The 14,365-nt window shown below is 35.7% G+C and overlaps 1 protein-coding gene across 1 annotated transcript in view; it reads right to left on the bottom strand.

Moving 5' to 3' along the window:
- The window catches only part of DPP10 (dipeptidyl peptidase like 10), a 617,838-nt gene that overhangs the window by 276,760 nt on the left and 326,713 nt on the right, over window positions 1–14,365 (bottom strand). Inside the window, exon 5 of the mRNA XM_029933326.1 lies at window positions 12,172–12,246. Coding sequence (XP_029789186.1) covers window positions 12,172–12,246 — 75 coding nt within the window. The remainder of the gene's footprint in view (window positions 1–12,171; window positions 12,247–14,365) is intronic.

The following is a 14,365-nucleotide window of genomic DNA, read 5'->3' as shown; positions in this document are numbered from 1 at the left end:
AAGGAAAGGTATTAAGCAGGCTGTGTTTTAGCTTATGGGCTAGTAATAAATTGTATCATGTATCTTGAATGTATCATAGATAAGCTGCTATATAATGATTGCCACTTCAGATAGCTGTGAAATTAGGTGATTAACTAGTTGGTACTTAACCTTCTAATTTCTGTGTAAGTCTAATTACATGAAATAGAAGTGGGGGTTTTGATTTTTTACTTTGCTTTTCTGTTTGGAGTGTCATTGTAACTACTGGATTGTAAATGACGGAAAATAATTGCATATGTTAAAAAAATAAATTGTTTTATATTAAAAAAATTGATTCAGTATCTAATGGATAATTGATACCTGTCACAACACAGCATTTTATATACTGTTAAGTGAAACTGCAATACAATCAAAGTTTATTTTGGGAGTGTTTGCTGTATCATTGGATTTAATGAAATGTTTAGAGGTGCAGTAGGCATGACTTTGAGTAGATAATGAAAGAAAATGCAAAATGCTTATTGATTTATGATGTGGTTTCATCTTAGCTTGGGCAAACCATGCAGTATTTAGTACATAGTAGCAGAATATTTACTACTGAAGCTTGAAAAGATGTGAGTTCTTTGTGTGCAATCTTTCATTAACATTTATTTTTGAGAGACAGAGTGCAAGCAGGGGAGGGACAGAGAGAGAGAGAAGCAGGTTCCAAACTCTGAGCTCTCAGCACAGAGCCCGACACGGGGCTCAAATTCACTAACTGTGAGATCATGATCTGATTCAAAATCAAGAGTGGCCACTTGACCAACTGAACCAGCCATCTATCCACTCCTTAAAAATTTCTAAAGATAGTAGGTGAGCTCTCTCCCACGTTGGCCCTAGTCTTATCAAACAAGCACTTGTTAAACCCTCTTCATGATGATCCAAAACCTGCTCTTCCTGACGCTATCTGATATCACTGGCTTTAGTTTTACACTAAGGAATACATCTAACTTCTATTCTCTGTGACAACCCTTCAACACTCAAGATATCTATTATTCTCTCCATATTTTTCCAGGTCTTCTCTTTCCACAGATAAATTTCTAATCCCTTCACTATAGTTGCTAAATCTTTGAGAATTATGATGGTCTCCTTGTATACAGTTTTCCGTTTGGGACAACATTTCAGGTGTCTTTTAATTGGTATTTAGAACACTAGACTATTCACCTTCTGTGTTCCAGGGCAGCCCCAAGCAACAGAAATATAATGCAAACCACATATGTAAAAGCTTAATTTTTGTAGCCATATTAATAAAAAATAAAGAGAACTAAGTGAAATCAACATACCAATATGCTTTATTTAACCCAGTGTATTGAAAATCGTAATTCAGTCTGTCAAGAATATGACATTAATTAATGTTTTACATTTTGTTTTCTAAGCCTTCAAAATCTGGTGTGTTTTATACTTACGGTACAGGTCAATGTGGACTAGGCACATTTCAAGTGCTCAGTAGGTACATGTTCAGTGGCTACAGTATCAAACAGCACAGTTTTAGACAGTTTATTTTATGAAGTCAGCCTAAAATGATATCAGTGTTTCTGAAGTTCATGTGATAATCTAAGTTCACACTGCTTATGGTCAATGAAATAATCTAAATGAGCATATCAGTAACTATCCCCATCCTATATTTTAAGAACTATATTTTTATTGTAAAACCCATGCTCAGATTCATTCTAACCACTGATAAGCATGTGTTGATGTGGGCCAGCATTTCCATGTCCAGATTATCTGTAACCTTGACTCTGTAGTTTGCTAAATCAACTTTCCATTTTGGCGTGCTCATTCTAAACTTTGATAAGTATCCTTTTATTTACTTAAAACTTGTTTACCACAATAAATTAGTTAACTAGTTTTACCAAAATAAGTAGTTAACTAGACTTTTTGCTTTTTGTGATGACTGTTTTGCAATATATACAAATTTGAAAAATTATGTTGTATAAGCTGAAACTAATACAGCTGACCCTTGAACAATGTGGGGGTTAGAGGTGTCTACCCCACCCAGGGGGTGGAAATCCCCCAAATCTTTTGGATCCCTAAAAGGTACTGCAAAAAGGAAAAATCTGTAATTACTGTTTTCCAAAGCTTAGGTTGGTTTCTTCCTTCCTTCCTCCCTTCTCCACTTCCTTCCTTCCTTCCTTGTCTCCTCCCCTCTTCTCCCCTCACCTTCTCTCCCTTCCTTCTCCCTACTAGGACTCTTCTCCTTTAAACAACAACAACAAAAAATCCAAAGTTGACATTACTATATGTTTCATGCCTAATAATCTCTCCATAGTAAGGAGAAGGTTAACTAGGGAGACATTTTAGTAGCAGCAGCTACAGCAGAACATGGAAGCCGCAACCTATGGGTTCTGGAGGCAGAAGGCTCTGAGGGTCAACTTCAAGTCCCATATATTTGAATAAAGTCACTTTCCTAGGCTGAAATTTCCCTGACTTTATTATTATTAGAAATATCTGTGTGCCCCAAGTGTATGAAGCTTAATAGCTAAGACAATCCCATGACCAGATCATGCACTCCCACAGACTTTTTAAATATGTGTCTGTAATTGTAAAGCACTGAAGTATTGAGGCTCAGAATTTAATTAGAAATTCACTAGAGACAAGATACTTTTTCAGGCAGTAGTGCATGCAGGATTCATTTTACAGTGCTTACTTCTCAGTTAAAATAGATATTTATCATAAAGTGGGTCTTGTCTACAAAGTTACAAACCAGGAACATAAACAGAAATAAACGCATCCAACTCTAGAGGATAACAACACTGTTCTTTGCAGAGCTTCAGTTTTGAGGACAGACACTGATACAGCAACTTATATAATTTATGTATTCCTCTATTAGACACAATTTAAAAGATTCACTCAGTGTTTACTTTTCTATTCAGAAAGAGCTTATTCTCATGAAGATTTATGTCCCATCATGCATAAAGGACAGTTCTAATTATGCAAAAATGACAGTAAATTTAATTAAAGTTTCTCACCTCAAACATAAAACACAATAAGAAAGGGAGTTAATATAAAATTAGCAGTTAACTTAACTATTAATGAGTCCATTTAATGTGTACTTTTTTTTAAATGTTTCATTTATTTTTGATACAGAGAGAGAGAGACAGAACATGAGAGGGAAGGGGCAGAGAGAGAAGGAGACACAGAACCGGAAGCAGGCTCCAGGCCCTGAGCTAGCTGTCAGCACAGAGACTGACGCAGGGCTCGAACCCACGAACATGAGATCTGACCTGAGCTGAAGTCGGAGGCTTAACCGACTGAGCCACCCAGGCACCCCTAATGTGTACGTTTAATCCAAACAATAAGAAAACTACAAAGAAAATGAGTTTATACACGTTTCCACTAGTTTGTCTTTAAAAAGTGTATATAAAAATACTACTGATTTCTCAAGGATGGCTTACAAATACAATTGTTAAATAATTTATAATTTTCCAATGTTTATTTATTATTGAAAGAGAGACAGAGTGTCGGGTGGGGAGGGACTGAGAGAAAGAGAAAGAGGGAGGCACAGAACCCGAGGCAGGCTCCAGACTCTGAGCTGTCAGCACAGGACCTGATACAGGGCTCAAAACCATGGACCAGGACATCATGACCTGAGCAGAAGTCAGATGCTCGACGGACTGAGCCACCCAGGTGCCCCATGCAATTGTTAAATAATTTAAGTGGACCAATAGTTTAAACATATTGTGAAAATATATAAAATAAACTGGATTTGGGGGGTGCTTGGGTGGCTTAGTAGGTTGAGGTCTGACTTTGGCTCAGGGCATAATTTGATCTCAGGGTTTGTGGGTTAGAGCACCACGATGGGCTTTGCACTGACAGTGTGGAGACTGCTGCAGATTCTCTGTCTCCCTCTCCTTCTGCCCATTCCCCCCTAAAAAATAAACATTAAAAAATAAAATAAACATATTTAAATGGTTAAATTTAAACTATTTATGACTTATGACTCAAATAACAAAAAATAATGTTGCCTAATACATGAAATACTAAAGACATTTTTTTAACCACAAATATTCTGATCATTAAGATTTCATATCTAGATTTCATTATATTTTATAACACTTTCTTCTTTTTTACCATTTTCCAATTTATGGCATGAAAATTCATTCCACAGTGATTTAGTTGGTAAATAACATAAAAAAACAAACAAATAAAAAAACCTAAGAAGCAGATACAAAAATGAAATGTAAACCACAAGGCTGGAGAAGCTTAATAAATGCTGCATGAACATTGCAAATAAAAGTACCATTTGTCTTGCAATTATTTAATTAAAAAATAGTTGATAGGATTTTAAGTGAACAAGAAAATAATTATGCCAGAGTACAGAATAAAGCTATGAAGATACATACGGACTTTTTCAAAATGACAGTGTGATCAAAAGACCTGGGCCTCTGGACCTAGACAGACGGATAGTGTCCCAGCTCTGAAACGATGATGTGGGGACTTAAGTTAGCTAATTTCCAAGTCTCCTACCTCACTCAGTAAAAAAATGATGTCACTGGTCAATAAGCAAGGACTTTGGGAGGTTTAAATTGATATATACATTTCCCATATGATAGGCACAACTTGAGTACTCAACAAAAACTTGTCCCCTCTACTGCAATCTCTTTTCTAACTAGTTGTCAAAGAGGAAACTGTGTAATAGATAGAAAAATTGGTGATCAGAGAAATGACCCAGTACAAAAATTAAAGTCTACCATATATAGATAGATAGATAGGTAGAGAGATAGATATGGGTATAGATATATCTCCTTAAGGCAGAATTATTAACACTTGACTTTGCTTTTATATATATATTATTCCATATAGTAAGTCTGAGGAGTATTCATATTTTCTTCCTTTTTATTACAGCAATGGGGAAATTAAGGCTGAGGACATGTTTGGTACTCACGAGTTAGGTAACATTTCTCAACTGGGCTGGGTGGCATCCGAATAACACCTCAAAAATATTCCTTTGTGGTATTTTCAAGTGACTATTATCAATTTCCATTTATATAAAATATGGTATTTTCCATTATTATGACTTCTAAGGAAGATAGGTTTTAATCACTATTATGAACAATTAAAAATAGGATAGAGGGGCACCTGAGTGGCTCAGTCGGTTAAGCGTCCAACTTCAGATCAGGTCATCATGTCACAGTTCCTGGGTTTCAGCCCCGCATCATGCTCTGTGCTGACAGCTCAGAGCCTGGAGCCTGCTTCAGATTCTGTGTCTCCCTCTCTCTCTGACCTCCCCCCACTCACTCTCTGTCTCTCTCAAAATAAAAATAAAGACATAAAATTTTTTTTGAATGAAAATAAGATGGAATAAATTCATATGCATAAAATCCTACAAAAAAAGAGGGAGATAGTACAATTATGTAGTTTCACATTGGTGGTCATGTTTCTAAGCCTAGAGATGAAAAAAAATCACAGCAAAGTAAAAGATGAATTTTATCACAAAATTCAAACTTTCTTTTAAGAAAAAATATTAAAGCCAAATTTTTTAAACATTATGTTTAAAAAAGATAATAAAACTAATTATTGAATTACAAAAATATGTGTTTTAAAAATATACAACAATACAACAAATGATAAAGGAATGGTGTACATAAATACATTGTTCACAATGAAGTTAATAAAACTGAAAATATCTACTGACAATATTAGTCAAACTAGTAGTCAAATAAATAAGATATACATAGCTAGGAAATATGTATATGCATTTTTATACCTATATGGATATATAAAAATGTGTTTATACTTAATTTTGTGTATGAATATATAAATATACTCAAAGAACTACAGCCAAGGAGCCACGCCTGAGAAGAATTCTCAAGACCTGGACTTGATCTAATCAAAATGCTGAACAGCAATGGCTGAAAATTTGGGGGCTGGGAAACAGTGAATATACTTCGCATGTAAAATGAATGAATGAATGAATGAATGAATGAATGAATGACTAAGTTAGCCAGCTGCAAAGATGTTCCGCCCAAACCCTCGATTCTTAATGGTCTCCCAAACAGAATGAGAGCTGACCATTGTGTTGAAAAAAAAAAAAATGAATAGAAAAAGTGCACCTTCAGATCATACGGCTTTTACCCTTGCAGGCCCACCACAGAACGACATGTATTGGTGTATTTTAAAAAGCTGATGCCTGAGGTCTGGCTTCTACTCAGCCTGAACCTAGGTGCTAAAATCCTATCTTTTGGGATGCAAACAGGTATGTGGATATCCTTAAATACTGAGACTATTTTAAAAATATAGTAGGCTGCTGGGACCAGCACAGAGATTTGAAAGACAACCAGGACTTCAGGCAGGGAGGAACAACAAGGTGCATCTCCTACACAAGGCTGCTCTGTAAGACTGGGCAAGGCGATTGTTTCCTATACAGATACCAACACAGAGTCCACAAAAGGAGAAACAGAGCAGTAGGTTCCAAATGAAAGAACGAGATATACTGCACGCACGCTCGCTCACATGTGCACACGCGCGCGCGCACACACACACATGCACATGCATGTCCTAAATAAAACAAAGCTAAGTAATTTACCTGATAAAGACATCAAAGTAATGGTCATAAAAAGGGCTCACTGAACCAAGAAGTAAAATGGATGAAAACAACGAGAACATCAACAGTGATGGATAGTAGAAGAAAGTACTGAAGGGAAGTCACAGAGCCGAAAATATGATAACTGAACTGAAAAATACACTAGAGGGGTTCAACAGGTATATTCCCATATGTGTATGAATATTATTCGGCCATAAAAATAAATCTTTCCATTTGTAACAACATGGTTGGAGCTTGAGGGCATTATTCTAAGTGAAATAAACAAGACAAAGAAAGACAAATATTATCTGATCTCTTATATGTAGAATATCTAAAATATTTAATTATAAAAACTAAGTTTATAGATACAGAGAACATTTTGGTAGTTGCTAGAGATGGGATTGGGGAGTAGGAGACATGGGTGAACTGTTTTTACTTTTGTTTGTGTTGTTGTATTTTTGTTTGTGTTGTTGTTTTTGGAAAAAGGTTCTGTGAAAGTAACAGGTAACTTTTTAAAATGTTTGTTTATTTATCATTCAGAGAGAGTGAGCACACGAGTGGGACAGGGACAGAGGAAAAGGGTGAGAGAGAATCCCTAGCACTTTCCGTGCTGCCAGAGCAGCGCTGGACCCAGGGCTTGAACTCATGATCCGTGACATCATGACCTGAGCTGAAATCAAGATTTGGCTGCTTAACTGACTGAGCCACCCAGGTGCCCCCAAAGTAACAGGTAAGTTCTAAGGAAGGATTGTATAAGGCATTTAAGTTTCTGCCTTTATCTTCAGTATTATTCATTCTGGAGATATCCACGTACCATGTTATTATGACATTCAAGCAGCATTTTAGAAAGATCCCCAGGGAGAAAGCTGAAGCCTCATGCCAAGAGTCAGCACCAATTTACATAAATCATGTGAGTGATATACCTTGGAAATGCATTCTTCAACCTCAGTTAAGCTGTCAGATGCCTGCAGCCCAGCTCAGGGTTGACCGTAACCTCACTAGAAATGCTGAGTTAGAACCATCTAGCCAAGCCAATCCCAAATTCCCATCACACAGAAACTAAGTTCAATAAATGATTTTTTAAAAAGTCATTAATTTGGGAGCAATTTACTGCCTAGTTATATAAAACTAATACTGACTGTGTATATATGTGTGTGTGAAAGAGAGAATGTGTATACGTGTCTGATTAGTAGACAATCAGGTTAATAATTACCTTTTATTTAAAATACAGTTTAAAGTTGGTAAAGATGGTAATGTAACTAGCCCTACATTGCCTAATTCCAGTACAGAGGAACATAACCATTTTGGAAAGCTATGTTTCCATATATAGCAAGAGGCTTAAATTGTGTTATACTTGGAACCCTATCTCACACAACATATAAAAATTAATTCAAAATGAACCAACAACCTAAATATAGAAACTAGAAGTATAAAGCTTTCAGAAAAAAAAAACTCATAAGGATAAAACTTTATGACCTTCAGTTTGGCAATGGATTCCTAAATATAACATCAAGAGCATGTATGTAGATAAATTAAACTTTATCACAATTCTCCAAATTTACACATCAAAGGACATTATCAAGAAAGAGAAATGACAATCTATGGAGTAGCAGAAAATACCTTCAAATCATGTATCATATAAGTATCTACTATCCAGAATATATAAAGAGCTCTTAAACACAACTACAAAAAGAATAAAGAAATAGGCAAAGGAATTCAGTCACTTCTGAAAGAAGAAATACAAATGATCAACAGCATATGAAAATACATTCAAAATCATTAGTCATTAGGTTGATACCAATTCGTACACACAGGATGGTTTATAATAAGATATGGAAAACGAAGTGCCTGCATGGCTCAGTCGATTAAGGGCCCAACTTTGACTCAGGTCATGATCTCATGGTTTGTGAGTTGGAGCCCCGTGTCAGGCTCTGTGCTGACAGCTCAGAGCCTGGAGCCTGCTTTGGATTCTGTGTCTCCCTCTCTCTCCCCCTCTCCTACTTGCACTCTGTCTCTTTCTCTCTCACAAATGGATAAACATTAAACACAATAAAAAAAAAGAAGACAGATGGAAAATAACTGTTTAGTGAGGATACAAAGAAATTAGGACTCCTACATTGTTAGTGGGAATACAAAAGGGTACAGCCACTTTGGAAAGCAGGTCAGAGTTCCTCAAAAAGTTGAACACTGAAGTAGCATATTACCCAGCACTTCCACGCCTGAATTTATACACTGAAAATTGAAAAGAGGCACTCAGGAAATTTATGTGTACAAATTTTCACAGCAGCAGTATTTTAAAAGGTGGAAACAAAGCAAATATTTCTCAAAGGATAAAAGAATAAACAAACTGTGATATATATATACAAAGGGTTACTCTTTAACCATAGAAAATGAATGAAGTGCTGATACATACTAGAATGTAGATAAACCTTAAAACATTATATTAAGTGAAAAAAGCCAAACAAAAAGGTCACAGGCCATATGATTCCATTTACGTTACATGTCCAAATGGGTAAATCCATAGAAATAAAAATCTGATTGTTGGTTAGCAAAAGGTGTGACAGGGGAAAATGGGGACTTACTGATTAATAGGTATGGGGATTTCTTTTTGGGTGATGAAAATGTTTTGGAACTAGATATAGGTTGCAACTGCACAGCATTGTAAATGTACTGTATGCCACTGAATTGAACACTTTAAAACAGCTTATTTTGTGTTGACTATTGTGAATTTCAATTCAATTAAACAACTTTACTCTCGGGGCACCAGGGTGGCTCAGTCAATTAAGCATCCAACTTTAGACTGCCTAAAATAAAGCTTAGTATATGATAATTGCTGTTTACCTACTTTTCCACGTAAAGGGGATAAAAGGAATGAGTAAAACACACCACAATAAATTTAGTGGATGCATTTAGGTGGCTGGATTTTGTATGGCTTTTTCCCCCTATCTTTCTTACTGGGCATTATACACACACACACACACACACACACACACACACATAAAGCCAGACACACACAGGGCCTAATCATGGCATTTAATTACTCTAAAACCATCAAAGATTCCAAATGGCTATCTCAGTGTAAACTGTAAAGAATAAAATGGAATTGAAGTTCTTCTATAATTTGGGCTCCACTATGTATAAAAAATTTTTTTTCTCTGTTAATTACCAGTAAGCTAGTTAGTTTGAAGGCACTGCCATCCTTCCAAGGTGTAACACTCCTTTCACAAAGCCCTATGTTATTGCCCATATGGGATGCTTTTCTCTTCATCTTTACCTGTTTGCTCTTCAAATCCCATCAAATGCTTCCCTTCCCAACATGATCCTCTTGGACAGAAATTTTCTCTATTCTTTAATATTACCACTCCTACAGCATCTCACACAATGGTGTATACAGAGTACCTAAGTGTTAGAGTCATAGTACCTCTATCTGTTGGTATGTTTCTTGAAGTAGATCACGCAACCTTGTGTGGACGTGCATACACACATCACGCATTCTGTCTACTTTAGTAGTGTGTACTGATACGTGATGAATACATAAAATGAAGAAATGAATGAAGTGTAAGATTGTGAAATTTAGCTTATTTTTATTAAAATAATAGTTTCCTCTCACTTCCAGAGACTGATGTGTCATAAAGTGTTTTTGTACTTCCTGAAGTTAAGCAAAAATAAAGGAGAGAAAGTGGGGAGAGAATATTAAGATTGGTCCATAGGTGTATGCTTTTGGTGCTCATTATATTTTCCTAGAAACTTGATGTATTTTGTTAAAATATCCCAGGTTGCTCTACTTTAATACATCATATTCCAAAGCCGCAGAACCATCATACATTCCCAACATTCATATGTGAATGATCTAGTTTCTCTGTGTGCTTGCTACAGTGTGGTATAGCCATTATTATTTTTTTTCTCTTTAGCCAATAAAGTCTCTTCATGCCTTTGCCCATTTTACGTTCATTTCTGTTTTGTGTAACTTTGAGTTATGAGACTTTTTCTATGTATTCTAGGTATTAGTCCTTATTGAGTATGGGAGTAGCAAATAATTCCTACCACCCAGTAGGGTGGATTTTCACCCTCATAGCAAGGTTTTCACAGATTGATAGCTCTTCCTGTATACACTGTGATTTTGAGGTACGGTTTGAGAAATCTTTTCCTAGCCCTACACAGCAAAGACTTTCCGCTATGTTTTTCTTTTTTGAAATTGTATAAATGTGCATTTCACATTTAAATCCATAATCCATTCTGAGTTTTGATATCCTGTGAGGCCTAGATCAGTATATTTTTGCTTGTGTGTTTGTTTTGCCTGTGGATGGCCAACAGCTCCAGCAACACTTGTTAATAAAACTATTTTCTTCCATTGAATTACTTTTGTACTTTTGTCAAATTTGTACAGATCTGTCTCCTAGTTCTCTAATCCATTTCTTTGATGTCTGTGTGTACGCTTCTGTTCATTCCACATAGTCTTGATTACTGTAGCTACTAAAACTGATTTGTTTTTAAATTCATTGTAAGTTTAATACAGATCTACATGAAGTTAAGCATATTTAAATAATGAATATTATTTAAAAACCGGGAAATTGTAATATTTTGTTTATAAAACAAGTGTTTTTCTTGCTATCACATGTGTTTTTCAAAATCTCAATGAATAGAGGGAACAAGACAAAAGTAAAGTAAAAAGGTCAAGATTTATAATGGGAAAAGAGATCCTTGATTATAATCTCCCATTGTCTGCAGTGAAAATTATTTTGAACGAAAATATATAAAGTTGTCTAAAAACATAGCTCATGTATATTCCAAAAGACTAAAAGATTAAAATCATTACTTAGAAGGTCCTTGGGACTGTGAAATTTCATGTGCTCAAAGGATTTCAATGCCTTATATGAGGAATTCTGCCTTAAAAGTCTATAAATTTTTATTGTCTTAAAGCACATAAAAATTTCCTGAATGATTTCCAATCATTTATTTTCTACAGAAGCTGATCTGCTCAATTGCCTTTCAACATTTACTTTGCTTCTCAACAGTGCAAATTGTATCTAAATACAAAATACTCAACAACCATACATACTGTCCTAATTGTGTCCTGTAGGGCTGACACAGAATAATGAAATGCTAATTGCAATTAGAACATTTTATTTGTTCAGAATTGATTCCTAGGTTTGACGTGCTTTCAGAATTTTCTACAACCACAGGCTTATGGTCAAATACCACAAAAGAATTCATTGACCACAACCAGAATCATTGTTTTCATCAGTCCCTTCCCATTATATAAACTGCAACTCAGGACACACACTCATCAGGAAACTCCTTAATCTATACATACATGAGGCACTCACATACATAATAAAGCTATCCTGAAAATGGCAAATGGATTACTTTGTCCGATTTACTCAACACCTGCCCTCTAAGAGACAGAGTAGGAAGCACATACACCTAGCAGACTGCCCAGGTATTTGCTAGCCAGGAATGGAAGACAGGACACTTTTCTCCAAACTTCTCTTGTGCAATATTGCTTATCAGTATCCCCCTACAACCACTGGATATGCCAAATTGTTTCTAGAGGAGTAGATGACCAAATAAAACTATGACTTGTTACCTGAATAAATCACAAGGAAAAGGTTTTTCAAAGATCACGCCTTTACCTGTTTGACATCATATGCCAGAAGAACATATTTTAAATCTGGTGAAACTGAATGTTTTGAGGCTTTGAAGGTTACCTAGAAATAACAAATAAATAAAAAATAGTTATAAAAGCAGTAAAGAGCTTAATAACAGAGACATTAATATGTATTTGCATATGTAGATATTTAAAAAGATTTCAATTCTTACCTCAATACTGTGGAATAGGCATTTTCATTCATAGTAAAAATATGCATGTATGTATATATACTTATTCCGATGGATATAAGAACGTGGAGTGGCCATATTACACATTTCATTAGGAAGAAATTTGCTAGCATAACTTTTTCACATATATCACATAAAGACTATGTTAATATTTTCATAAGAAAAAAGCAAAAATTCACCAAACCTTTTAAGTAACCAAAATGCTTTTAAATTTGTGAGTTGGATAGGAAGGAAGGAAGGAAGGAAGGAAAGAAGGAAGGGTAACATGTTGTGGGGTTCTAATTTCTGTCTCTACTTTTGTTTCTTATAGGTTTTATACTTGTATTTAAAAGAAGATACAGGGGCACCTGGGTGGCTCAGTCGGTTAAGCCTCTGACTTCGGCTCAGGTCAGATCTCAAGTTCATGGGTTTGAGCCCCGCGTCAGGCTCTGTGCTGACAGCTAGCTCAGAGCCTGGAGCCTGCTTCCTGTTCTGTGTCCCTTTCTCTCTCTGCCCCTCCCCCTCTCATGCTCTGTCTCAAAAATAAATAAAACATTTTAAAAAAAAGTTTAAAGAAGATACATTAAAAGAAGAGTCTCATCAGAGGATATTCCCATAGTAAAATGAATTAAGACACAAAATGCTGATTATACTTGATTATAACTACACTGTACCTGACTGATTTTGAGCCTATAATTTTATCATTGAACAGGCTTACTATCAGAAAGAATTGAAAATAAAATTAAAAAAATATATACTTAACGTGGAGAAATAATTTGATTTGAAACAGAGATTATGTTTAATTTCAGATGCAAAATAAAGGCAAACAATTTGAGTTAATGCATCAAAAGTCTATAAAATACAAAAAATAAAATAAACTGTATATGCATTTCAGGCAAACTAGTTTGTATAGTTTCTGCAGAGAAATATTTGCATATGTCTATAATTCTGTGCACTTTATGTCAGGCCAATTTCTACAAATCTATTCTCTTTGAAATATGGAAAAAGGTGAAGTCAAGGTTTTTAAATTTAGAAATCCTTAAAACACAATGAAAATGACAAGAAACTCAGACTAATCAATATTTGAAACAGCTTCTGTGGTATAATAAAAAATATATAGTTAGTCTTTTCTCATGAGTCTTTGCACAGAGCTCCTAAAATACTTGTAGTTTTCTGAGTGCTAGGAGTGCCATTTATTATTAATAACTAATTCCCTTGGACCATGGTTCAGAGGAATGACATGACTCAAGGGGTATGGGTCAGGGAAGAATGGCTAGACAGCTTCTGGATGGGGACTGCCTACTACCTAACTAGAGGATTAGACTTTTTAACCCTAACTGGAGGTCAGGGTGGGTGAAGGGACGAGAGATGTTCAGTCACATGGCCAATGCTGTAATCAATCATGCCCTGGTAACGATAGCTCAATACAACACTGTGAATGATGGTACTTGAAGGCGATGTACTGGGAGGGTGGCACCCCCAACTCCACAGAGACGGAGACTGTGCTGGGACGTTCTGGACCTGCCCTATTTACCTCTTCATTTGTATTCTCTAAAATAAATGAGTATTCATAAATACAGCACTTCCTGTATCACTCTAGCAAATTCTCAAACCTGAAGGAGGGCTGTTGGAAGCACCACATTTACAACCAAGTTAGCCTGACATGCAGGTACTGATTCCTTAACCAGTTGGGTTTACACTAGTTCTGGGTGGTTAGAATTAAATCGAATTGCAGGACACCCAGCTGGTCTTAGAAAATTGTGTTGGGATAACATAGTTAATCTCTAAGGCTGATAAGCAAGAGAATGGAATGGGATGGGGAAAAAACACTATTACCTGGCAATGCTAAGATTTGGAAGTTTTGCCTCCATACAGCCCCTGTATATCTTTTACAGCCCATGTATAAATACTTCATGAGAGGACCAGAGTAGTCATTGGCAGTAATTCATCAAGGATTTTAGTTTTCATTTCAATAATAATGGAAACAACAAAAAAGATAACAATAGAGCT

Source organism: Suricata suricatta, chromosome 3 (genome assembly GCF_006229205.1).
Source record: "Suricata suricatta isolate VVHF042 chromosome 3, meerkat_22Aug2017_6uvM2_HiC, whole genome shotgun sequence".
In the NCBI taxonomy this organism is placed as follows: domain Eukaryota; kingdom Metazoa; phylum Chordata; class Mammalia; order Carnivora; family Herpestidae; genus Suricata; species Suricata suricatta.
Note: the sequence above shows the minus strand (reverse complement) of the source record. Positions and strands in the feature narration are given on the sequence as shown.